Below are 24,849 nucleotides of genomic sequence, written 5' to 3'. Positions count from 1 at the left end.
TACACGCGCGTTTTTGAAATGATTTGATTTGACCACACAGTCGCATAAGAAATACCTACTATTTATTTTATCCTTATCTTTGTATATTACTAAATATAAAAGAATACCGTTCATTTTATCTCAACGTTAAATTATAAAATTTAATTTTTTTTTCTTTGAAATTTTGTACCTGTCGGCATTGTAATTTGTCGAAATTTTGTATTTGTTGATGTTTCAACCGTCGGCATTTTAACTTGTCAATATTTTGAATTTGATTTGTACGTTTCGTACCAGACCCATAAAACAGTATTATTTCGCGTTATCGTCTACAGCTGGTGAACGCAACAAACCGTCAAACGAATATGATAATAAGTAATAACCGCGACTTTAGAAGATAGATGATAATATTTATCTCCCGAGTCCATGATAATAACTGACGGAGGAGTCTGATAAAACGATAAAATACGAAAAGAATAGGTTAGCAATAATAGCGACAAGATCATTGTGACAAGTCCGAATGACGTGATACGCAATTCGCTCATCAGTCATTAGTTATTACTATTTTACAATTTTTCACCTATCTGCGTAGACTCGTACACAGCTGTACAAACGATTTTTAGTATTATATTATAATCGTATCGAAACGCTTACATATCAATAGTTGGATTATGTTTGTAGTTTATGTACACTTCACACATTTCGTTGGATAAACGTTTAGTAATTGCATAAGACTATAAGAGGTAAATATTATGACAAACAATCCAAATTTAATAACTAGTATTTATTTTCATTTGTAATAAAATTACTTAAATTAATGACATCGACATTACGGCAAGGTTAACTTCTGTATTTTTTAGTTATACCTAACACAAAATTTATCTTATTGCTAATGTCTAAAAGACTTTAACATTATGACTATATTTATTATCACGCCTTAATTGTAATGAATATGTATTAAACAACGTTTAACATAAATATTATAAATAGAAAGCGCACATTTAGTATAACCATTGTATTAAAAGCACCTTACACCCATATGTGTTATTCATCTTAAAAAAGTAAAGCATTGTAAATTTGTTGTTCAGTTGAACATATTTTGTGTTGTTAGCTTTTATAATTTAAAGAAATTAATATTACCTAGGACAATTCACAGGTTTTTATTGATATTTTAATTTTAAAGTTAATTACAATAGTATTAAATATTAGTTTTGAAATGCTAATTAGTTGCTTCAAAAATAAAATACAGTTTAGTCTCATTGATTTGAATACAAACTTATCTGAAGGATGTTATCCAAATTAACTTAAAAATTATTGCATCATTTTATATTATTTTTTTTATTTAAAACTATATTCACAATCTATATTAATACTTTTTTTTTAGAAATACTTTACCATAAATCCACACAATCATATAATAATAAAATTTTTTAAATTTAAATTATCACAACCTACAATATCGTATTATGTCATCTATGTTTTATAAGATGAGTAATAAAATCTAATATTTTATACTTAAATTACTTGTTTATACCAATGTCATATTTAGTTTCTACTAAATAGAATTATTTTTATTTGTATGGAAAGTGTAAATTAAATTTAAAACCTAAATTGAATTTATATTACAATTTTAAATTAATTTTGATAGTTAAGTTTTTTCAATAAGGAACCAAATATATACAGGAGATATACTTAATGTTAACGGCTAAATATACATATTTATTATATCTACTTTATTATAAAAATCTGTAAATAACATATGTTTTATAAATACTTTATATTGTTAATACTTTAAAAATAATATATTCAGATGCCTCCAACAGATATATTTTTATATATCATTATATATATATTCTAATATATTTAAATAAAGATATTTACTAACTATAAATATTAAATATCCTCAAGGCTAGAATGTACTCGTATAAAATATTTATAAAACGAAAATAAGAAAATGAAAAAATAATTTATAAATTATGGATAAAAAATTGTAATTGATGAAAACTATTAAAATTATTTTTAAAAAATTAATAAAAACTGAAAAATAAAAGATTTAATAAATCAAAAATTTCAAAAATTTTAAGTTTCAAGATTGAATTTATTAGTACTTTATTATGTTAAAGAAACCACATTTTACAATAAGCTAAAAGTAATGCATTTTTTTACAAATTCGCAGTTTTTCTTATAATAGATTTAATAGCAATGAAAAATACTTTCAGGAAAAAATATCTTAATAATATAATTGTACAGGCAAATAATTATAACAAAAGTTTTTTGTTCTACTTAGAATGAATACCTATGTGTTAATTATTTGAATTTATTACAGATTTTCAAATTTGATTATATAAAATAACAATAATTGAAAATTATGATTTTTAGTTTACATTAGCCATTGAAATTGAGTAGCTTATAAAAAATACTCATTGCTTGATAATCAACAATGCTAATAACATAAATTTAAGTTCAATCATAATTCAATGTAAATAATAAATCAAATATTATGTTACATTTATAATTTTATAAATTATTAAGATAGAAAAAAAATTTTAAACTGTTAACCACATGTCTTTATATACTTGTCATATCTTTATCTTGAGTGTTTATAAAATTAATTATCATTATGTTTTATTAATATGTATTTTTTATTTGATTACAGATTATATATTTATTGTAAGCAATTGATTTCATCAAGTAAATTGTATCCATGACATTGAGGTAAACTTAAATCATAGTCTTGAGTTTTTATGAAAATAATTGTCATTGTGTTTTTATTAATATGTATTTTGTATTGGTTTACAGATTATACATTTATTGTAAACAATTGACTTCATTAAGTAAATTGGATCCGTGACATTTAGGTAAACTTAAATAATTCATAGTTTAAAACTTCTACATGTTTTTCAATATTCATTTGTTGCTTTTATTTTAGGTAAGATTAAAAACTCGGGAGTATTTTGAAAAGAGAAAACTGGCTACGCTTAACCTTTAAATAAACAAAATTTATCATGTTTGATCTTATCAAACTGGCCTATATGGCTTGTAATGATGATGAACAAAAATGGTATGATACTATCCCTAGGAACATTGTTAAAGTTGATGTGAAAAATTGTTGTTTAGAATTAAGAAAAGCCAAAATAGAAAACAGTGTAGATTTGTCAAATACTGAATTGTGTACAACAGCTGCATTCAATGGCCATTACGATTGTTTAATGTTTGCTCATCAAATAGGATATTCATGGAATGAGTCAACATGTTCATCAGCTGCATGCCAGGGACACCTTGATTGTTTGAAATATTTAAAAGAAAATGGATGTGCATGGAATATAGAAACATGCATACGTGCTGCAGGGAATAACCAATTGCCTTGTTTAAAATATGCGGTTGAAAATGGATGCCCAGTTACTAGAGATGTTATGAACAGTTCTGCAAAAAGTGGTCACTTGAACTGTATAAAATACTTGCATTCCATGAAGGTGGCATGGAATGAATCCACATGTTCATATACTGCAGAAAACGGCCATATAGACTGTTTAAGATATCTTCATGAAAATGGGTGCCCCTGGAATGAACATGTAAGCTACTGGGTTGCATTGAACGGTCATCTTGAATGCTTAATATACTCCCATGAACATGGATGTCCGTGGAATGACTTAGTAAATTGTTTCGCAGCAATAAAAGGACGTTTAAGTTGCATGATATATGCCCATGAAAATGGTTGTCCATGGCATGAAGATACAACCTTCTATGCTGGAATGGGAGGACACACAGATTGTTTAATTTATGCTCTTGAAAATGGCTGTGAGTTTAATGACAAAATACAAGAAATGTTGGCTACTTTTGGATACCAAATATCAATTGAAACATCAATTAAAGATTAATATTGTATTAATCTCAAATAAATCAAGTCAGAATCAATTAAATTAATACTAAAGATTAATTCATTTTTGCTGTGTATGTAATACAATGGTCACTAAGAAGATAAAAATTTTGAGGGAAATAATGGTCACCCAGTTTCCTTCATGCAACGACTTAAAATTAAGGGAAAAAAGAATTAAATTGTTTACATTTTTAATCCTTATTAACTAATTGTTTATTGGTTCCTATAGTTTCTTATACATATTTTTCAACACTTTTTTTTTTTATTTATTTATTTTTTTAATCTTATATTATAGTACCTAGTATAAGTTCTATAACTAAAAAAATACTAAAATATTTTGATTTTAACTTTTTGTTGAATTTTTTTTTTTTTTTTTTTTATTTAATTGTTAAGTAATTTATAACAGAGGTATAAAAACTTTTAGAAGTACTCTACCCTCATATTTTTTTAACAAGGTTTTATTCAGCTTGTTCATATTATTTTTTATAACTAATATCTTCTTTGGTATATTTGTGTATTTATACGCAATTTTCAATATAAATAGTGTTCTATGTTGAGGATGATTTTTATTAACCTTATATTGTCAATATTTCCTATTGAGTTATTTTCATTTGTTCCAAAAACATTATATTAACTTGTTTTAACTTAATTAAAATATGATAATTATTTGTGCTTCCATTAGCTTTTAAAACTTGATAAGTAATCATTAATTGTGTAATATAATTATATAAAATACATTTAGTTAAACAAACACTCTACAAGTTATAAGTGAGATGATGTCTTTAACAGGTTTACTGCCACATGCCCGCTAGTGATTCAAGTCTTCTTGCGTATCAAGCTATACTATTTTTACAATTATAAAAATAGCTAGTTGTTCAATTTTAATAAAATTGGTATTTTTTTAAATCCTATTGAAGAATTTTATTGTTTTTTTTTTTTTTAATGTTCAAATTCTTCTTGTTTACGCCATAGTTCAACCTAATTACTATTATCTCCAAACCTTGAAGAATTATTTGCATTAAATGTTGATGTTAACTTGGGTCACTGGCGGGCATGTGGCAGTCAACATATTAATATAAATTTTCAATTGTAATATAAAATGTACAGTTATTTTCTATTGCAAAAACAAAGAAAATACAATTATATACCTTGAAGTATTGTTTATTTTTATTACTTATTATTATAAAAAGATTTTTTATACATCATGATTTTAAAATATCACCAACATAGTTTTCTATAAAGTATGTCTTATTTGTAATTCATATAAATTAATATACATTGAAAGGGATTTGTTGCTTTGGTATTTTCTTAATTATAGTTCAATTATCAAATTGCTTTCCTATTAATTAAATATGTATCTTACGAGATCATTTAAAACTTAAAATATTAGGTAATGTTACTAAAATGTATATAGATCAATATTTTGTTATACATTAATTAAATTATGTGTTAAAATAGAATTCAATGATAACTCATTACTGTTGAGAACAGTTTTAAGTGGAAAATTCTATATTTTCAACTATGTTTTAACATATTTATATAGCTATCATAGAACAGTAAAACTGAACTAATTAATGTCAAAATGGTTAGGTTCTGTACGTGACTTGGAAAAATTTATAATTGGATACAATTGTTTAACAGCGCCAAATTTTCTAGATTTATGTACAACTTGTTTTCTTTTTTTCACAATACCAATAATGGTGATAAGTGCAAAAAGAAGTTTTGAAAAACTTAAAATAATTAAAGACTATTCTTGAATTACGGTGTGTTCTAAATTTGTTAGTCGAGTTTAGCTATAATATTAATAAAAAAGAAAATTGCAAAAAAAAATTAATACATTAGATATTATTTCTACTTAGCAAACAAGAAGTCCAAAAAAAAGTTTTGAGTCTTATACTCTTATGTATTGAATTAATAAAAAATATTTATTATTAATTAGGTAAATAATTATAAAATGATAAAACGTGTATTTAATAAAATATGCAATAATCAAAAATACATTTTTTAAATAATATTAGTATGGTAAATAAACCCCCTAAGATTTTCTTTGTATACATACCTGGATGAAGAGGGCTCATTGAAAATTTCGTTCCCAAGCTCAAATTTTGAAGTTACGCCACTGCATAGTAAGCACTACCTACACGTTTTCTATTAGACAATATTGTAATTTGTAACGCTAAAATTCACTCGTTATGACGATTGACGGACTAAACTGTACAGCGATTAAACTACTATCTTTCTAAAAATAATACCTATTACCTACTCATTATCTAATCTACGATTACGATTATGAACTATGAAGAGCGACAAAATACGATTACGAGTTATTAAAAGACCAATTTTTTTTTCACCCGGTTAATCAGGCGTACGATTGATATTTGATTGGCGTTTGAATAATCGGAGTTCTACTGTAATTTATTTTACTACTACTAATGCGGTTGAGCTTAGATTACTTTAAATTTTTTGAAAACTTCATTGTGTATAGACGTATAATACCTATATTAAAATAAGTAATTTAGTTAAAACTTATCAGATACCCGCATTTTATTTTGAATTACCTATAACCAACTATGGAAATTGTTATTCTATGTCGAATTATCCAATTATATCAAAATTCAAATGCTTATGAGTTATAATAAAATTATAAAAACCCGTTCCTAAATATTTTTAATATTTATAAATAAATTTGCAACAATAACAAGTTACAGAACTAAAGTGAAGTATTAAATTTTCAAATTCCTCGATCAACAGTCCAAAATCCTAAAAGAATTTAGAAAATTTAAATTTACCTAATCAGTTCAGAAATAATCAAAATATTTTAAAAATTATAATCAATAAAAATGGTAAGAATGTAGCACAAAAATCATTTCTTTATTTAATTTAATTTTACGCAAAATTCTAGTGTTTCTGTAATGTTTTATTGTTTTGTCCAATTATTGAATAAAATTGTTGAAATTTTTGGCCCATTCAATCTTCAGATTACATCAACAATTGCATTCTAACACCGTGTCCAACGTAAATACTAAATTTAATGTGTTGCGTCCGGCGAAAAACAACACAACTTGTATTTCGCCGCATCGAACGCAACGCAGTGCCGCGGAACAGCATGGTTAAAATACAAATCACAGACTTGTCGGACTCAACGCATTTATCTACGTTGTACACGTCTAAAACAAACAGTAAAAAAGGTATATCACATTAGTGGATACCTACTTAACCTTTTTAATTTTTTTTACAGAATTTAGTTACTCGAAACAAGTTAATAAGACAGTTAGAGGAGACTAAATGTCAATAAAATTATTAAGTTCATAGCCATAGTTGTGTAAATTACAAGTATCAGAATAGTGATATAATTAACTGATGTCGTAGTAATGAAATTATGATATAATCGTGGTAGTAGACAGTAATGTAACGCACCTAACACTATGTAGAATCGTCGTATTCGTTGCAATTGACATTTGAAGTAATTGTTTATTAGGTACCTAGGTACCTATGTGATAATCTTCTAAAAGCATCTTCTCCACATGAAGTATTACCAGTCTTAGATTTTTTTTATATATGTCGGTATCGTCGTTATTTTCCCGTAGTCGTTTAATACGTCTTGTAGTTTTCTTAATGCTTTTTTCTTCTTCGTCTCTGTACAGTTCTAGAAAATATTAAATTATAAAAGATATTTTTAATTAAAAATATTTTGCCATATACCTACTAATTAAATGCGTAAAAACTATAATCCTCCAACGCTTTAAACTTTTCGTTTAATCACAATTATTCTTTTTTTTTCAATCGTGATTGTAGCTTCTCTACTGTGGTTTGTAATTTCTAGATAGTCTAAAATCTTAAACAGTTCACACGCATTTGTAACTTCGAGTGTTAGTGCCAAGTTCGTTAGACAACCGTCTTCAAGACGTTGCAACTAAAAATTAAATAAAAACGATTCATTAAAACCAATACGATTATTATTCACGCAATTATTTGTTTAATACTTGTAATTCTATAAATGTTTGTTTTTTTACTTCACCTTTATTCAGTTCTGGAAAGTATTTAAAAATGTTGAATCAAAAAATATTTTATAATATTTTAATTATAAAAAAAAACATTGACCTTCTAATTTTTTAAATGTCAGCTTCATTAATCTTTTATTATAATTTTTCAAAATATTGTTAGGCATGTTTTATTGATACTTACTCAAAAAATTTCTTCCAGTTCCTAAATCAAAAAAATTCTCATCCATGTGATCCAATAATAGAAATGGATAATATTACTTTTTAGTTTGTTTTATAATGTAGTATATATTATTATTATAGATTTATACGTTATATTTCCTTTTAATGTTTTTATCTACCTATGCGTTACTTTAAAAGTTAGGAATTTTTGTATTTTTATATTCACAAATATTTCTGTTGAATGTCAGAAAATATTATGTAAAGTATTAATAATCGGTAAATCAAAAAATTGGTTTGGAGTTTGTTTTTACCCCATTTTTAAAAGGAATTTTGATAAAAATAAATAAAACTTTTTAAAACTTTTTCTTAAAGCTATTAAATACACAAAATACTTATAAAAAAAAAAAATAATAAAAATAAATACATTTTTCAATTCAATATTTTATCAAATAATATAGATTTAATCACACCTATATCAGTTCTATCTGTTGCACATTTCAAGCCTGGCTACGCTTAATAAGGTATGCCAAGCTATTATATTATGAATTATAATATATGTGTTTTATTTTGTTTACCTCTAAATCTTTTCTTTTCGTATGTGAATAGTTGGACTCGCAGTGAGAGTACTTTAACATGTAACTGCGCAGGTTATGTATTCCGAATAGACATAAAACGCCAAATGAAAAACGTAATACAAATTTTCTTGATGCTACATACATTTTTAATTAAACATTTAACGATCTACATTTGTTTATTCATAGACTCATAGTGATGAATTTGTGTACATAATATTATTAAAATGTTATTATGCTTTAATACTTAAACTAAATAAAACATAATAAACAATTGTTATAGTTTAATTTGTCAAGTACCTATTAGGTTTAAATTAAGTTATATATTTTTTATTAAACTGCACAAAATATTGTTTTTAAAATCTTCATGTGTATAATTGATGTCTATTCCTGTCTCCTGATAAATAGTTGTATTATATTTTTTTACTACCTACTTAAATAATTTAATTGTACGTGTAAAAATATCTCGAACAATTAAAAAGGTGTATTATTGCATGTGAATATGCCATATTTTTGATTAATAAATAGCTAATAAAAATTGGAGTACCTGTTCTCCATTTAGAAACGAATGAATTGTGTTAAAAGACGGAAAAATTCTTTTCTTCGAAAACTTTAATATAATAGGTATTATAAATAATATTATAGTTGAATTGATACAGGCGTATAGCTGTATACTGGTATACAAGGAAAATTAAGAAATTTTTGAATTCAAAAAGTTAATGTAATTACAAATTTTATTTACAAAAAGTTATTGACTTTCTTTTTTATTGTAGAGACATAGAGTACCTAGTAAAAACTACTGTAAAATAGTTAAAATATTTTCAAAAATCGTCTACTGCAAGTAAAATAAAATAAAATAAAAAATAAAACAATGAATAAAAGTCAAAAGATTCTACAGTTATTGTAATTTTAAGCTATCGAGAAATATAATAGTACCTAGTATTATTATAGTAGGTACCTTTATAATAATAATGAAATATCGAACTAGGTAGAAACAATTGATATTCGTAGCAGTGGTACAGTCCCGGTCGAAAGAGCAAGTTTGCAACCAATCTAAATAGTAAATAATATTATCAGTTCGTTATCGTTCGTAATCACGTTAACGTCAAGACACGTTCAACATTCAAAATCTTTACGTTGTCGTTTTAAAGTAATTCACAGTATTTATATTATATTATAAAGTGGTCTACTAGTAGCTACTCATACAACGCGATTAACTCTACGTACGGAGACTGTTGATTATGTTGTCGACATCGCGATCGACGATTGCTTACACGGTTTGTAGGATCCGCACATAAATTTGATGGCCGCATCGAAGGCTGCTCGACGTGGACAAAAACCACTGGTGCAGTACTCTACAACGATCGATGGATTAAATGCTTCGATCCTGCCCGCCGTTGTACTGTCCACCGTCACCTGGTATTTGTTACAGTACATCGTGCAACCATTGTTCGGTCCCGATGAGTATTATATAGACGAAGAATTCCACGTGCCTCAAGCACAACACTATTGCCGAGGAGAATTTCATAAAGTTGGTAGTTTATTTGTTTCTGATGTTTAGAAAAAGTATTGTTAAAATGGTCATTTTGGAACCCGTATTAGATAGGGTTGGGCTGTTTAAAAATACTGTCGATTTGTTCACTAATTATTGTGTTTTATACCAACATATGTTTATGCAAAATAAATAAATTGGAGCATTAGTAGTTGGATTATACAACACATACTCAATTCTAGTAGGTAATAATGTTTTCACAGTAAGATTAAAATTAAATTCACTGTTCATTTACATTTAAAATTTCTATGAATATAATATTAAGTAGCCATTTCACAATATTATCAGTATTACAAAAATTTGAAAACCAGTCAATATGCTGACATTCAATTGTTAAATAAACTACTTATTTAAATTAATTTTATCACTGATACTGATTAGGTAATAGTTAAAATTACCTAGGTATCTTGTTGCAATAATAATAATAATTTATTTATGAACATAATAACTTTTTAATCATTTTCATATTCAATTTGTCAACATGCAAATACTTATAGGATAACTACTAAACCTTTTAAATTTCTAAACAAGCGAGAATATATTGATTTTTCAATGGTCTTCATTTTTTATTTGTGGGTCTTTTTCTAATGAAAAAAATAATATGATTATTGACCTATGTGGAGGCTTTCTGATAGTTAATTAGATCTAATTTGTACTTTTGAGAGGTAAAAATTAAAAACGTTTTGTATTTTTTAAAATATTCAGGGGGCAAAATATAACATTTGTTAAAAATGTAATATTATAATTAAAATAATTGTTAAGTAACCTTAGTTTCCAAATAATTTGAATGTTAGCTCAGAATTAATTTTTTACCGTAGATTATAATATTATTATTATTTATAATTGAAACCAAATTTAACACATAAGTAAGTGCACTAGATTTGCATATACATTTTCAAATATCATTCTTTATTCTTTATTTTTATATATTTTTATTTCAAATTTAATTCATATCTATACAGATATACCAGATATACAATTTCTACCTTTATATCCAATATATATATATAAATATATATATGTATCAACATGAATCTAAAATAATCATTCATTGATAATGAGTATTTAATAAAGTTATCTTCAGATATTATTACTATTCATTTTTCAATCTTTAATATAATCATAATATTATATTTCTTAGTTATTTACTTGATGTTTTCATTTTTGTTTCCTTCACTTTTAAAATTAGAACATTGAAACTACAATAAAAAAAAAAAAAAAAAAATATTGAATTTAACAATTAAAGAGAAGTGTCTAACCAAAAAATTTTAATCATAATATTTTTATTACCTCAAATGTATGTATTATAAGTTTGACAAGATATTCTGTATGGTTGAAAAATTATATCTAATAGAAACAACCTATACATTTATATATGATAGGTATACAAACAGATTTAATAAATATACCTATAAATATATATATATAATTATGATCTATATTTTGGTGGGATAAATATTAAATACTTACACATTCTTAAAGTTTTAACCACTTAAAAAAATCTGAATTTTTATATTACTAACAAGTTATGAAAAAAATTTTGTTGACTGTATGTATTATATATTTAACAGTATTATAGTAATATGTCAAAAAAAAATTGTTAGTATCAATATTAAATTTCAATGACAAAAAACGTATAATGTATACCCTCATTAATATACCTATTTTTTTTAGTCAAATCATTAATAAGAATGATAAATAATAATTATTATCAGTTATCACCATAAATAAATAAAGAACATTACTGTAGCAAAGCATTAAAACAGTTTTCAAAATACAGCTTAAAAGAAACATTTAATTTTTAAGATAAGAGTGTGAACATATAGGTTGAAAGATAATAAAAGTAACTTTAATGGTAACCCATTAAAAAATAGGCTTATTCATAAATTAAAAAATGATTTATTGATTAGTACTATACTATTATGTGCATTATTTCATTGGTTTAATAATTTATAAAACCATGTATATCTAAATAATATCATTATAAACTACTGTTTTGTTTTCAGTGGGATCCAAAAATAACTACACTACCTGGACTTTATTTGTTGTCAAGTATTGTGTTAGTACCTTTTATAAAGATATATGACACAATATTGTCATTATTTGGTGTATTGGATAATGATGATCTTCGAGTTAATGATCCATGTTCTTTGGTTGCATTGCGTGCTGTAAATGCAGTAGGAGCTCCAGCATGCTTATATTATGCATATTATCGTTGTCAGCTACTTCTTTTTCCGGTTAGTTTGTACATTTTAATTATTATAAATATTACTAAAATCTTGGATCCACCTTTTTAAGTTATTATTTAACCAATTTTAGTTGATAATTTTCAAAATGTACAAGGTGTCAGAAAATACGTAATTATTTTCATAAATTAGTTAAATATGTGCACTTTTTTTTGAAACATGAGAATAACATACATATTACTTATACATATTCTAATTCTTAATTACAGGATGAAAATAAGAAAACAAAGATTACTAAATGGACTTGTATATTCTTGGCACTGAATGTAGCGACATTCCCTGTTATTTATGCACCATATTCAATGCTTTACTATACAGATGCATGGGCTACAGCATCTGTTTTCTTATGGTACTCCAGTCATTTGAGTAATGAAACTCATTCCTTGGTTAAAATTATATTTGGCGGTTTTTCTGTTCTATGTCGTCAGACAAACATTGCATGGTTAGTATTTGCATCCATTATAGATGTGTGTCACTGCGCCGAACAATGTTTTCCTACAATAAAAAATAGTGTTTCTATATTTTCATACATCCAAGTAAGTATTACAATAATGCAATCAATAATAAAATATAAATTTTATATTTAATCTTTTTTTTTTTACAGACTTCTATTGCTGAATTGTACTATTGCTGTTCAATTAAAAAAAAGAATAAATCCAAGAAGTTAATAGAATTTTTTCAGAAATGTTTACGCCTCACCAGCCCAAGCATCATAGTTATTGTATCTTTCATTTCATTTGTGGTTTTGTTAAATAATGGTGACATAGTTGTTGGTGATCGACATGCACATATTCCTCGTTTTCACCCAATGCAATTGTGCTACTTTGTGATATTTGTATTAGCATTTTCATTACCGTGGTTATTGTCTCAAACTTATTATCAAAGAAAGATTTCTAATTCTGTTAACAAACATTTTAATTTAGTTAAAGCTTTTAATGAAATTCACAATAATACATCTAAAATATTTGTTCTAATCTTATTAATAATAATATCTGGATTAGTGTATTTTAATACTATAGCTCACCCATATTTGTTGGCTGACAATAGGCATTATACATTTTATGTTTGGCGACTGTTGTTTAGTCCTAGTAAACCAGTCTTTTTAAGATATTTACCAGTACCATTTTATGCATATGGTCTATGGTTAGTGGATAGAACGTTGATGCAATCATCAATTGCTTATAGATTGGCATATTGGATAGTAACACCCCTTATTCTTTGTGCTCAGTTTTTGTTGGAGCCTCGTTATTTTGTAGTACCTTATCTCATGTATAGGTTACATAGTAATATATATTTTACACATTTTTATACTTTTAAAGCAGCATTTATTGAATTTATAGCATACCAAGTTTTTAATTTTATTATTATGTGGGTATTTTTGTATAGTCCTTTCATTTCAACCATGGACAATACGGGTCGATTGGATCGCTTTACATGGTGATATTTATTGTTAATTATTACTAAATTATAATTTAAATTTTTATTTTGTTTAAAATTCTACATTATGTAATGTGGGCTGGTTATATTTGTTTGACTGTGATTTTGTTTTTTTATGATAATGATAGATAAGCACAAATATAAATAGAAAATATAATTGAATTGAATTATTAAATTGTACAGTATTTGTAACTGCAATCAAATGTTAGAAATCTTATAACTATGTAAGCAATAACTCGCCTATCCGGTACTGATAAAAATGTATATTTTAAAATTAACAAGTTGGTAAAACAAATATAAAACATAATTGATATAACTACATCATAGAAACGTATGTTTGAGCAAAATGTGATTATTTTTTTTAATCATTAAAAATTAGAAATAGAAGTATTGGCAAATTAAATATCAATTATATTATATTTTAATAATTGTTTTCATATTATGTCAATAAATTTTCCTTAAAAGAATCCTATTAAATGTTGTTACTGGTATATATTTGATGATAGATCACAATAAACCTGATCTGTATTTTTTCAATAATCACTTATTAAGTATTAAGTTTTACTATGTAACCAATTTGAATTATTTACATCTACTGTGATAAGTGTCATAAATTGTATTTTAACATCAATTATGTTGAATATAAAATTTTTATTAAAGAAATTACTACACGTGCCAATTTGCATGAACAATCGCTAAACATTTAATTAATTAATAGTGAGCTAATAATCTATTAAACATAATTAAGTGATTTCAATTAGTCCATTAAATTTTATTGAACCATTAAATTAATGTTTCTGTAACTCGGAATAGTTAAAATAAATTTCCAATGTTTTTTAAGAAAAAATAACTTACTGTATAGGATTAATTTGTAAGACATGCTAGGTCGCAAAAACAGGCTGTTGAATAAATTTCATGTTTATATAATAACAATTACATTAAAAAATATATTAACATGAGAAAAATTATGTTGATACTCTAATTACAATTGTCGCACATCAAATTACTTAACTTATTAACAATGTATGAATATTTTTGTGGAAATTGTAGATATCCATTTTATTAATTCTTGTTGATAAAATGAGAATTTTTTCTGAATTGATTGTATGTATAATATTGATTTATTAATATTATATTTTTATTGATTAATTAAACTAAATCATATTGAAATTAGTAACTAAAATATAAAAAGAAAACCTATATAAATTATATTAAATTAAATATACATATTTTCTTTCTATTATGTTATTTTAATAAAAATAATATGTTATTAAAAGATTAAACGCTATGATATTGTTGTATTGAACTATGTATCGATATTACAAAATATTTATTTTTGTTTTAACTAAATAGAGTTCTACTTAAAAAATAATGAATTTTATATTTTGCAATTGTTTCTAAAACAAAGTGTATAGATTTAAATATTATTTATTTTCTGTATTTTTAAACATAAAATGTATTGAAATATTAAGTAAGACTGTCATTAATTTTTTTGATATAAATAAATTTAAATATTTAACTATTGATTTATTTTTTATTTATTTATCAAAAAAATTGATAAGTTTGTCAATATTTTGTTATAAATACATACAATATTAAATTTATTCATAATGATTATTTATTAATTAATTGTTATTCTTCCATTTTAAATTAGTATAGTATTTACCTAGGTAGGTATTTTTCCAAAAATGTTTAGATTTTTCGAGTCATAACTTAGTTTAAAATTTAGATATATTTTTCTCTATTAATTCTTTCAAAAAATAATTTTGATTGAAGCTTTTTTATTTACTTTTCATAATGTATATATATTGTGATTAGAAGTACCTTAAGTACTTAATAAGTAGTAAGTATAATAAATTATATATTGACATTTACCAAGCATATTTTAAAATATAATCATATTCCAATATAATTTCCATAATCCCACATAATTTTTATAACTAGTTTAATTTTTATATATTTTTATTAAATATTAATTTTTAATGTGTTACGTAACTTACTGAAATATGTCAATATTTTTATTATTGATATTACATAGTTGGAAATAAATCAAGCATCAATGTTGAAACTAATAGTTTCATTTTTATAATCAATAAAAATAATCTGTGATACGATATTATATGATAAATTGATAACTTAAAAGTCACATTTTGTGATTTGAGATTGTAGAATGTAGGTAGTAGTTACTAGATAGTTACCCTTAGACCATATACAATGGATGGAGCTATAGGTCAATATTTTGATGTACATGTTAGCGACAAGTTGCCAATTATATAGCTTTTACTGTGTATGTGCATGCGACAAGTCACACATTTTTCCCAATGATATGATAAATATGAATATAATATCACAGAATAATTTTGTATAAAGGTGTTAAAGTTAATGAAAATAGTTAACTCAAATTAAGTTAAAAGAACACAAGATCGATAAGTTAGAAGTCAACAATTATAAATTTAACTCAATAAGTTAAAATTTAAAATAGAAAAAAATATTAACTAAACTTAGTTTAAAAAAAGTTAATTTCTTTTTTAATTAGTATGTAAATCACATGATTGACTATGTCTTTATAATTTACTAAATTATAAAAAACAATTTTATTGAACTTTTATCATAGTGTACATATCCTTATACATTATAAGATATAGTAATTGGAGGTCATATAACATTAAAATTTAAAACAATACAATTAATAACTTATAATTTTAATAAAAAAATTTCAAATATTAACTACAAAAAGCTAAGTTATTTTAGCTGTCAATTAAACTCTTTAAGTTCATAACTTGATTAAAAAATAAACTTACTAGTTAGGTAATGCTCACCTTTGATTCTGTGATAATATGATCATTTGTTTTTAAGCTTCGAATTCCAATTTTCCAACTTAATAACAACAACTTTGGATTGACATTAGTTATTGTAACTGTTTTATTTTTTTTTATAAAATTATTTTTGGGATAATGGCACCAAAAAAGAGTACTAGTTCATGTGTATTTTGTTTGAATTTTCTATACAAAAATAAAAACATCTCTTTACACTCGTAAGTCATAAATCTATCAAGCCAAATCAGTCCATACAGGCTTCACTCTTAAACAAGCACAATGTCCAGTTCTGTAACTGTTTATGATGTCCAAGTCCCTTCATCGCCTACGGTTAAACATCTCGGACTAACACTCGACAGCAGTCTGACCTGGGCACATCATATTAAAACTACTTTAAGTTAAATACTAAGCTGTGCATGCTCAAGACACTCCTTATGAACAATAAACGCTAACTCAAACATTAAACTACTCATGTACAAATCCCTATTAAAATCTATGCGGACCTATTGACAATTTAATTTTAATACTTAATAGTAGAAATTAATAATAAATATATTAATCAATTTATTCAAAGATAAATTCATCGAATAGATAACTAGTTGAAATCTGCATAATTTATTAAAGTAAAATAGATTAATAATCATTCATCATGAAATACGAATAAATATGCAGTTAGTAGCTAGGGCATACACAGTAAAGGCCACATAACTGGAGAGTGGCGACTCGTCAGTCGTCGCTGACATAGTGAGTAGTGACATACTGACATAGTGACATGTACATCCACTACATCATCGACATTATGGGTAATTCGTGGGCCATGGCTCTATCCATTGTATTGTACATTATGATCCAAGTAGTTATCACGGTCTTAGAATGATAACAGTTACTATCACCTATCATCAATATGGCAATATCAAATAATACAGACTGACAAGGAGAAAATGATACCTAATCAATAAATTAATTGCTACAAGTATGAAAAAAAAACTCTAAAATCGGGAAATACAATAATTATAATTTTATATTTGTAAATAGTTAATAGTGAATAGTGTTAATACGTATTACATATTATATATTTGTCGAGTATCCATAGTGAGTCGAACCCCCCCCTAATCGGCCTAACCCCTTCAGTACGCCAATGTCCCGTGCTAGTAATACATTATATTAAATAAATTGTTTGTACACTTATTCATTATTCACAAATATTAAGAGTATTAACAGTGGATATTTTTCTAATGATTTGTTTACCTGTATTATTATTGTGTATTGCAACAGATGTAAAGATGAAAATTGTAATGCTGAAAATTAAATTAAACCAGCCAGTCGTGGTATAGTACCCGTAGTTATAGCCAGCAACCACTCAACACTTAAAAACATTAAAATAAAGTAAAAAACATACAGGCTAGATTTAAACATTTAGGTGTTGTAGATAACTGATGTAAACATAATTTAATTACAATATTATACACTAGGTATTTAAAAGCAAGTATAAAACTATAGTTGGGAAAGATTATTTTTATTTTGCTTCTTAATTCTTATTTTTACATTTTTTACACGTCAATATTGGTTATTTCTATGAAATATAATATTTAAGCTATTTGAAATAGGTACTTGCAGATATTATAATACATATAATATAGTTAAAGTTTGGTATAGATTTGGTAACATCTTACCAAGTTTTCAAGTTAAATACAGATATTTCCCTTTCAGTGTTCAGAAAAAAGTTTGTTTTAATTTCAGTGTATTTGCTTAATTTAGGTACTTATTTTGATAATATAAAACTTATACAGTTTTTAGTTTTTTAAGAAAAATCACTTATTTTCTAATGGGGATTAAGATTAAGAATAAATTTAAACTTCTATTATAAATTATACAATTAAGATTTAAAAGTAGAGAATATGTTTTCTCATACTATTTTTTTTTTTTTACTAAACAATCATAATTCAATCAAACAATTACGATTTAAATCTTATAAAAATTAATAAGCCAATTAATAAAAATTGAGAATTAATATTTTCAAACTATCACAATGTTTTTAACAGAAAATATGAATGAACATTTAATAATCAAAAGCATAATTCAAAATAATTATGTGGTGGAGATAAATGATTCAGATTATAAAAGTAAAGAATTGTAGTCATTTTAAAATAACAATGAATAAAATACCACAAATTTAATACTTTTCAAGACTAGTGTCTTGTATTAAAATATTTCTTTGTACCTACTACAAAATTATAATATAACTAATGTAAGTAAAGATTATTAAAATTATTTACTCAGAAAAGGCCATAAATATTAGAAAAAAATCATAAATTGTATAATTTTTTTATCAATCTATAACTGACTCATTAGCATAAATTAAATTATATACTTAACATTTATAACTGTTTCAAAATTATTAGTATTAATTATCATTTATCTAGCGTCATATTTTCACCTTCAATAAAGAAATTAAGTACTTAAATTTCACATCAATATTTAAAATAAATTATATGCACTTTAAAATTACATTTCTGAATAAAAATAACTTCTTATTTTTTAAGGTTTTCATGCACAATATTATTTATTTTTATGTATACAGTAGAACCTCTCTAATCTGTCACTTTCGAGACTGGGGGTGTGGTCGGAACACGATAAAGGTCAGATTATTAGAATATACAGAACATTTTTTTATTTACATATTACATACAAGATTATATCAGAAATGTATTATGTTTTACATAACTTACTAGCAATTAATTTTATATATCTTCTATAAAGTAGAAAATCCAAATTGTATTTTTAAATTACATAGTATTCATATCAATAATACTATGGCCGTATCAACCGGAGCGGCGGACCAGCCGAGGGTGGATGAAAGGGGTTCTACTGTAATTATATTTTATGTAATATTTAACAAGTTATAAATTATTTTTTTAATAAAATATTCCAGTTGATATTTTATAAAAATGTATGAAAATGTATTATTTTATTTAAAGTAAAATACATTATTGGCAATGTTTATAACTCATAATATGTCCAAATAAAATGTATTGAAATAGCATAAATGGATACGTATTTCTAAAAATTCATTGAATTATTTAAAATTAAAACTTCTTACAGATAACTAGTTCAATTTCAACATAAAATAAGTACCTATTTACAACACTGATGCCAATTCAACATAATCTTTTTAAAGTGATTTATAATGTATGTTTTAGATTACTTTTTTTTTTTTTACTCATGTATAATACTAGTAATATTTAAAAGTTACATAAATAAGATCAGCTTAAAAGTTTAACAATATTAAAAATTATTCAAGTTTCATAACAATATTTATGATTTGTCTAAAACATTATTTATAATTATAATAGTTATTATTTTAAGATACTTTATTTAACAAGATGTTGATGAACATTGATAATATTATTTTTTACCAAGTTGTGGTTTTTTATTGTTCAACGGAAAACAATTTGTCATTTAAACATATTGAATAAACTGTACAGACTGCAGAGCAATCAGTAATCAATGTGAAAAATAATTAATTTTCACTGTTGAGCATATTCCTACAAAATTATATGATTAAATGTTTAAAATACTTGCTATTTATATTTTATTTTATATTGTACTTTACTAAACACACTTAGAGATAATAATCTTTAGAATATAAAGCTTTTAATACTGACATATATTTTGTATAATTATTAATGGTCATAAAAATAATTTACACATATATTTCTAATCGATAAATACCACTGATTTTATTGTTTAAATTATTATTTTTATTTTCAAATGTATGGAATTCCATTTCTTTTATTGTTGTTCTCCAACTCTATAACATTATGATATTTATAAAACACAATTATTCTAATGCTGCTGCTCCAGAAATGATTTCAATCAACTCTCTGGTGATCACAGCCTGTCTTGTACGATTGAATGTCAAAGTCAGCTTGCCAATCATTTCAGCTAAATAAAATGCATAAATGATAAGTATTTTTGAAAATTGAAAAAAAAAATCATATTAAATAATACTATAATAATAGAATTTAAATTACCTGCGTTCTTGCTAGCATTATCCATAGCTGTCATCCTTGATGATTGCTCACTGCAAGCAGACTCTTTCATTGTGTAATATAATAAAGCAGCAACTGTAAATTCTTGGTAAGATTCCATAACACCTTGATCAATACTGTCATATAACTGTAACTTTGGTGCAGCTAACAAAGTTTTAGCGCTCAACAATGGTACTTCTTCAGTTTGATAAGACACAACAGTCCTTTAAACAAATGATTAAAAATCAAAATATAATTTTCTATCAACACCAATAATATAAGTAATAATTCAAAAATAAAAATACTTGAATCGGTTGTAAACAATTTTTCCAATGTTGAAATCCAACTGTATCAGTTCATTAGCCACTTTAGATGCATCCAAAAATGTTGGTGGTTTGCGACCAACTTCATTAGCTACTACAGCAATATTTTGGCCATACAGTCTGTTAACATTAATCATAAATTAAATTTTTTTTTTTAATTTTTAAACAACTATTAAAATATGTCAAATATTTTATTAGATTGTACATGACATTATCTGGACAATTTTCACTTAACTTCGACATATAATTTATAGAATTCATTCTTTTTACTATATTTTATATTTTTATCAAATTAAACATTAATATCAAATAATTAAATTGTTAAAATTTATATTTAATCGCTTAGCTGTATTAAAAATCTTGAACATTCACTACAAATGTAATTTTTTTTAAGTATTATAAGATATTAAAATATAATAGTAAAATCAAAATATTGTTTACTATTTAGTGATAATATCTGGTTGAGAAAGCAAAAATCATGATGCTTTGCTAATTACTCAGGTTATAAAAAGTAAATAATAATTATTACTTCTTTAATTTTTATGCTCATAGGTAAAATGTGGTTAGTGTTGGGTTTGTTGTATAATATTTGTTTTACATACTTATAATAATGTTCAACGTTAAAGGTTTTTGTATCAAAATTATTACATTAATTTTCCCATAATATTTATTATACTATCTTAATAAAAGATAGGTACATTTTATGATTTAATATATAAACTATTGTTATTTTTATCAATTAACTAAGTAAACTTTATAAATACAAAATATTTAAGTATCCAATAACACCAACAATTTAAATATGCTCAAATAAATAAATGGCTGACTTATTTTCATAATAACTCAGGTATAAATTAAATTAATTTTAAAGAAATAAAACAATAAATTTTTGATTTATCTTTTGTATTGCATGATTAGGAAGAAGTCGTTAAATAATCCATATTTCATTTTATGTATATTTTTAGTATACATTAAAGTTCAATCACTAAACATTGAAAAACTATGACCAATGGACATAAATATATGTTATTTTTCTATAAGAAATACAAACTTAATGATATAAATATAAATCAATATTTATATAAATGGTTAACACGTTTGCTGCGGCTCAATTTTGTATACACATACCTCAGTGCTCATCAAATTTACGGTTGTATTTTTATTATTTTTTTTATGAGGCCCATTAGGAAAATAGAAAATATGAGGTACGGATGCACACACATATATAGTAATATATATTGAACAACACTGACAAATAAAAAATTAAAACGTAACTCTGGCCTAATTGAAAATAGTTGAAAATTAATGTAAAAATGACACCTTACGACATTATCCCACAGCCAACGTGTTAAGAGACTAAGATCATTTTATATACACAATGTAAGTGTATTTTTTATTTTTTTATGTTTAAAAAAAATATTACTTTAGCACTAACAAATATATTTAATAGGTTAACATAAAAAAAATTAAAAGAATTACATTTCAGTCAGTTCTATCAACATAGTTTGTTTCTATGTTAAATGCTAAAAAATATATGATTTATTGATGTCATTGAACACTAAGTGAAAAATTGTATGATTGAAACCTCAATGATGTATACAAATGGTAATAAAAAAATAAGGCAGAATAATAAGGTCCAGATTTTAATGCACCAAAAAAGATTGAAAATGCTCTAAAAAAAAAGTAACTAAAAATGCATTTTATTGAGAAAATGCACTTAAAAAATAACTTATATATTTTTATTAAATTATTGTTTTATAGGTAATTAATTATATTTTAATTTTATTAAAAAATAATTGAAAATCAAAACATTTTATTTGTAACTAACGACGATAGATTGGGCAATAATAAATGAAGATAAAATAGATAATATTGTATGTTTAGAACAATTTATAAATTGTAAGAAAAATCAGTTGTATCATAGATATAATATTCTTAGTATATTTGATCTATGGATGTAATATGTATAAATACAATATATTATATTGTACAAATATGCATTAAAAAAGAAAAAATAACCAAAAAATGTTAAACTATGTTCTAAAAATGAAAAAATATTGAAATTTGCAAAAAAAACAAAATAAAAATTTCACCTTTGAAGTCTCTGTAACATGAATCAAATTATAAAATTGGAAAGCACTGTTTAAAATTAACCAAAGAAAGATGCACTTTGCATTGAAATACGGGCTCTACTAATTAATACTAGATTTTAATTATTTTGTTATAAAATACCTCTGCAAAAGTGCACGAGACTTGTCACCCACACAGAACACTTTTGATTGAGGAGAATCTACGGACTCTGCGCCTAATTCGTTACGAATGGTTTTCGCAACGTTTGTGTGGACTGCGCCACAAAGACCACGATCAGACGTAATAGCGACAATTAATTTGTTGTTGTCACCGGTTTCCGCTGCTTCGGTGGCACCAGACTTTTCAAAAAATGCCTGAGAAAAGATAATACTTACACATTAAATAGGTATAAGAATTTTTAACTCTTCGGAGACTTAGTAATTCGTTACGTAGTTATGACTGTAATTTTATTTTACATTGCTATTATTACGATTTGCCTTAACGCCTTCACCGTACGGACGGGCTTGACGGAGTTCACGTTCGGCTCTCGCGTACTTAGCGGCAGACACCATCTTCATGGACTGCGTGATTTTCTGGATATTGGTCACAGATTTTAAGCGCATCGAAATTTGTTTCAAAGTGGCCATGGAACGGTTTTGCTGTTGACCAGCGGCGGCGCCCTTCCTGCAGACACATAAGAAACAATAAACGCAACATTAATAACGTGCACCGGAAACGCGGGCGCGTTTTTTTAGTCATCGGCATCGGAAAAAATGGAGAAACTACAAAAATCCCAAGACAAAATTTTGGATGACCACGTTTCAACCGACAGCGCGCGTGCGGACGGCGTTACGAGAACGCCATCGCTGTTTTAATACTCACAGGCAAACCACCATTGTCGTCGGTTTCGAGATCATCATCATCGTGGCGAAGTTAGGTCGGCAGCGAAAAATGAAAAATATTTCGTGCGAATTTCGACGGAGCGATGGTTAGGCTGATGTTGGTTTGAAGAGTGTGAGTGCAGACGGTCCAAAAACTGTACGGCGGGGTCAAATAAAGGGTACGCGGACTGCAATCGAGTTATCGTTTGGTACGCGACTTATCAGCGTCAGGCGTAGTCACATGACAGCTGTTTTTCTGGCGTGGAGAAGCGTTTCGCCGTTGCGTACCGTTCGCTACTTCTGATGCGCGTTACGGAGGCTGTTCGTGGAGGTACCGTGCGCACACGCCGGTCAAAAAAGTAAAGAGTAAACAATTCTTTATTCGTGTGTTGTTGGAATTTAAACGTTTAATATTAAATACCGTAATTGAGTATCTAGGTACCTATTTAATGTTATTACATCGTCTATCGATAAGTGATTATTTGAATGCCACGAAAAAACTGTTGAACATATTTTCAAAAAAAAATGATTGTCTTATTATATAAAATAAGTCAACAACTTATATAATGATACTTTGGACGAAATAAATTATTATTATTAAGGACTACTATATTAGTGACTATTGGTAAGTTTAAAAAAATCATATTACTGTAGTTTCTATAAGAAAAATAAAAATAAAATTATATTACAAAATATGCTTTCTATTAACTAACCGATTTTGGTTATGATATTTTTAACAGACAAATACTGAATTATACCAATATTTGTATATTGAAGAAAAAAAACTTAACATACATGTTATGAATGTTTTCTATAGAAATTGTATTTACATAATAAATGCAACTTTCTTTTAACAGATTTATGAAAGTGCTTATATTATGAACTAAGATAGGTATATTGATTTT

At 25.2% G+C, this 24,849-nt stretch overlaps 3 protein-coding genes and 1 long non-coding RNA gene across 4 annotated transcripts; 2 read left to right on the top strand and 2 right to left on the bottom strand.

Moving 5' to 3' along the window:
• Window positions 1-444: 444 nt before the first annotated feature.
• Window positions 445-4,148, top strand: LOC112600025. Its single transcript, XM_025347160.1, has 4 exons — window positions 445-719; window positions 2,633-2,691; window positions 2,776-2,834; window positions 2,906-4,148. The coding sequence occupies exon 4, from the start codon at window positions 2,982-2,984 to the stop codon at window positions 3,852-3,854; it is 873 nt and encodes a 290-aa protein (XP_025202945.1). The 5' UTR covers window positions 445-719; window positions 2,633-2,691; window positions 2,776-2,834; window positions 2,906-2,981; the 3' UTR covers window positions 3,855-4,148.
• Window positions 4,149-9,682: 5,534 nt separating this feature from the next.
• Window positions 9,683-14,242, top strand: LOC112600047 (putative Dol-P-Glc:Glc(2)Man(9)GlcNAc(2)-PP-Dol alpha-1,2-glucosyltransferase). Its single transcript, XM_025347192.1, has 4 exons — window positions 9,683-10,119; window positions 12,147-12,377; window positions 12,596-12,922; window positions 12,991-14,242. The coding sequence occupies exons 1-4, from the start codon at window positions 9,892-9,894 to the stop codon at window positions 13,825-13,827; spliced, it is 1,623 nt and encodes a 540-aa protein (XP_025202977.1). The 5' UTR covers window positions 9,683-9,891; the 3' UTR covers window positions 13,828-14,242.
• On the bottom strand, window positions 13,199-17,173 carry LOC112600048. Its single transcript, XR_003114981.1, has 3 exons — window positions 16,895-17,173; window positions 16,643-16,825; window positions 13,199-13,285 (listed from the first exon to the last, which is right to left on the bottom strand). It is a non-coding gene; the product is annotated as an uncharacterized LOC112600048 (long non-coding RNA).
• A 3,204-nt stretch (window positions 17,174-20,377) lies between these two features.
• Window positions 20,378-24,141, bottom strand: LOC112600018 (ATP synthase subunit gamma, mitochondrial). Its single transcript, XM_025347150.1, has 6 exons — window positions 23,946-24,141; window positions 23,561-23,747; window positions 23,226-23,437; window positions 20,976-21,113; window positions 20,674-20,894; window positions 20,378-20,584 (listed from the first exon to the last, which is right to left on the bottom strand). The coding sequence occupies exons 1-6, from the start codon at window positions 23,984-23,986 to the stop codon at window positions 20,481-20,483; spliced, it is 903 nt and encodes a 300-aa protein (XP_025202935.1). The 5' UTR covers window positions 23,987-24,141; the 3' UTR covers window positions 20,378-20,480.
• Between the last annotated feature and the right edge of the window lie 708 nt (window positions 24,142-24,849).

The sequence above is a fragment of the Melanaphis sacchari genome, unplaced genomic scaffold, assembly GCF_002803265.2.
Source record: "Melanaphis sacchari strain LSU unplaced genomic scaffold, SCAv2.0 Contig59_pilon_pilon, whole genome shotgun sequence".
Classification (NCBI taxonomy): Eukaryota; Metazoa; Arthropoda; class Insecta; order Hemiptera; family Aphididae; genus Melanaphis; species Melanaphis sacchari.
Note: the sequence above shows the minus strand (reverse complement) of the source record. Positions and strands in the feature narration are given on the sequence as shown.

What these genes read in the sequence shown, in the direction of transcription:
- LOC112600047 (XM_025347192.1), top strand. Translation starts at nt 9,892, where the DNA reads ATGGCCGCATCGAAGGCTGCTCGACGTGGACAAAAACCACTGGTGCAG. An exon ending in GCCGAGGAGAATTTCATAAA is followed by an intron (nt 10,120 to 12,146) that starts GTTGGTAGTTTA and finishes TTTTGTTTTCAG; the next exon opens with TGGGATCCAAAAATAACTAC. An exon ending in CTATATTTTCATACATCCAA is followed by an intron (nt 12,923 to 12,990) that starts GTAAGTATTACA and finishes TTTTTTTTACAG; the next exon opens with ACTTCTATTGCTGAATTGTA.
- LOC112600025 (XM_025347160.1), top strand. Translation starts at nt 2,982, where the DNA reads ATGTTTGATCTTATCAAACTGGCCTATATGGCTTGTAATGATGATGAA.
- LOC112600018 (XM_025347150.1), bottom strand. Translation starts at nt 23,986, where the DNA reads ATGATGATGATCTCGAAACCGACGACAATGGTGGTTTGCCT. An exon ending in CGTACGGTGAAGGCGTTAAG is followed by an intron (nt 23,438 to 23,560) that starts GCAAATCGTAAT and finishes ATCTTTTCTCAG; the next exon opens with GCATTTTTTGAAAAGTCTGG. An exon ending in TCTCGTGCACTTTTGCAGAG is followed by an intron (nt 21,114 to 23,225) that starts GTATTTTATAAC and finishes TAATGTTAACAG; the next exon opens with ACTGTATGGCCAAAATATTG.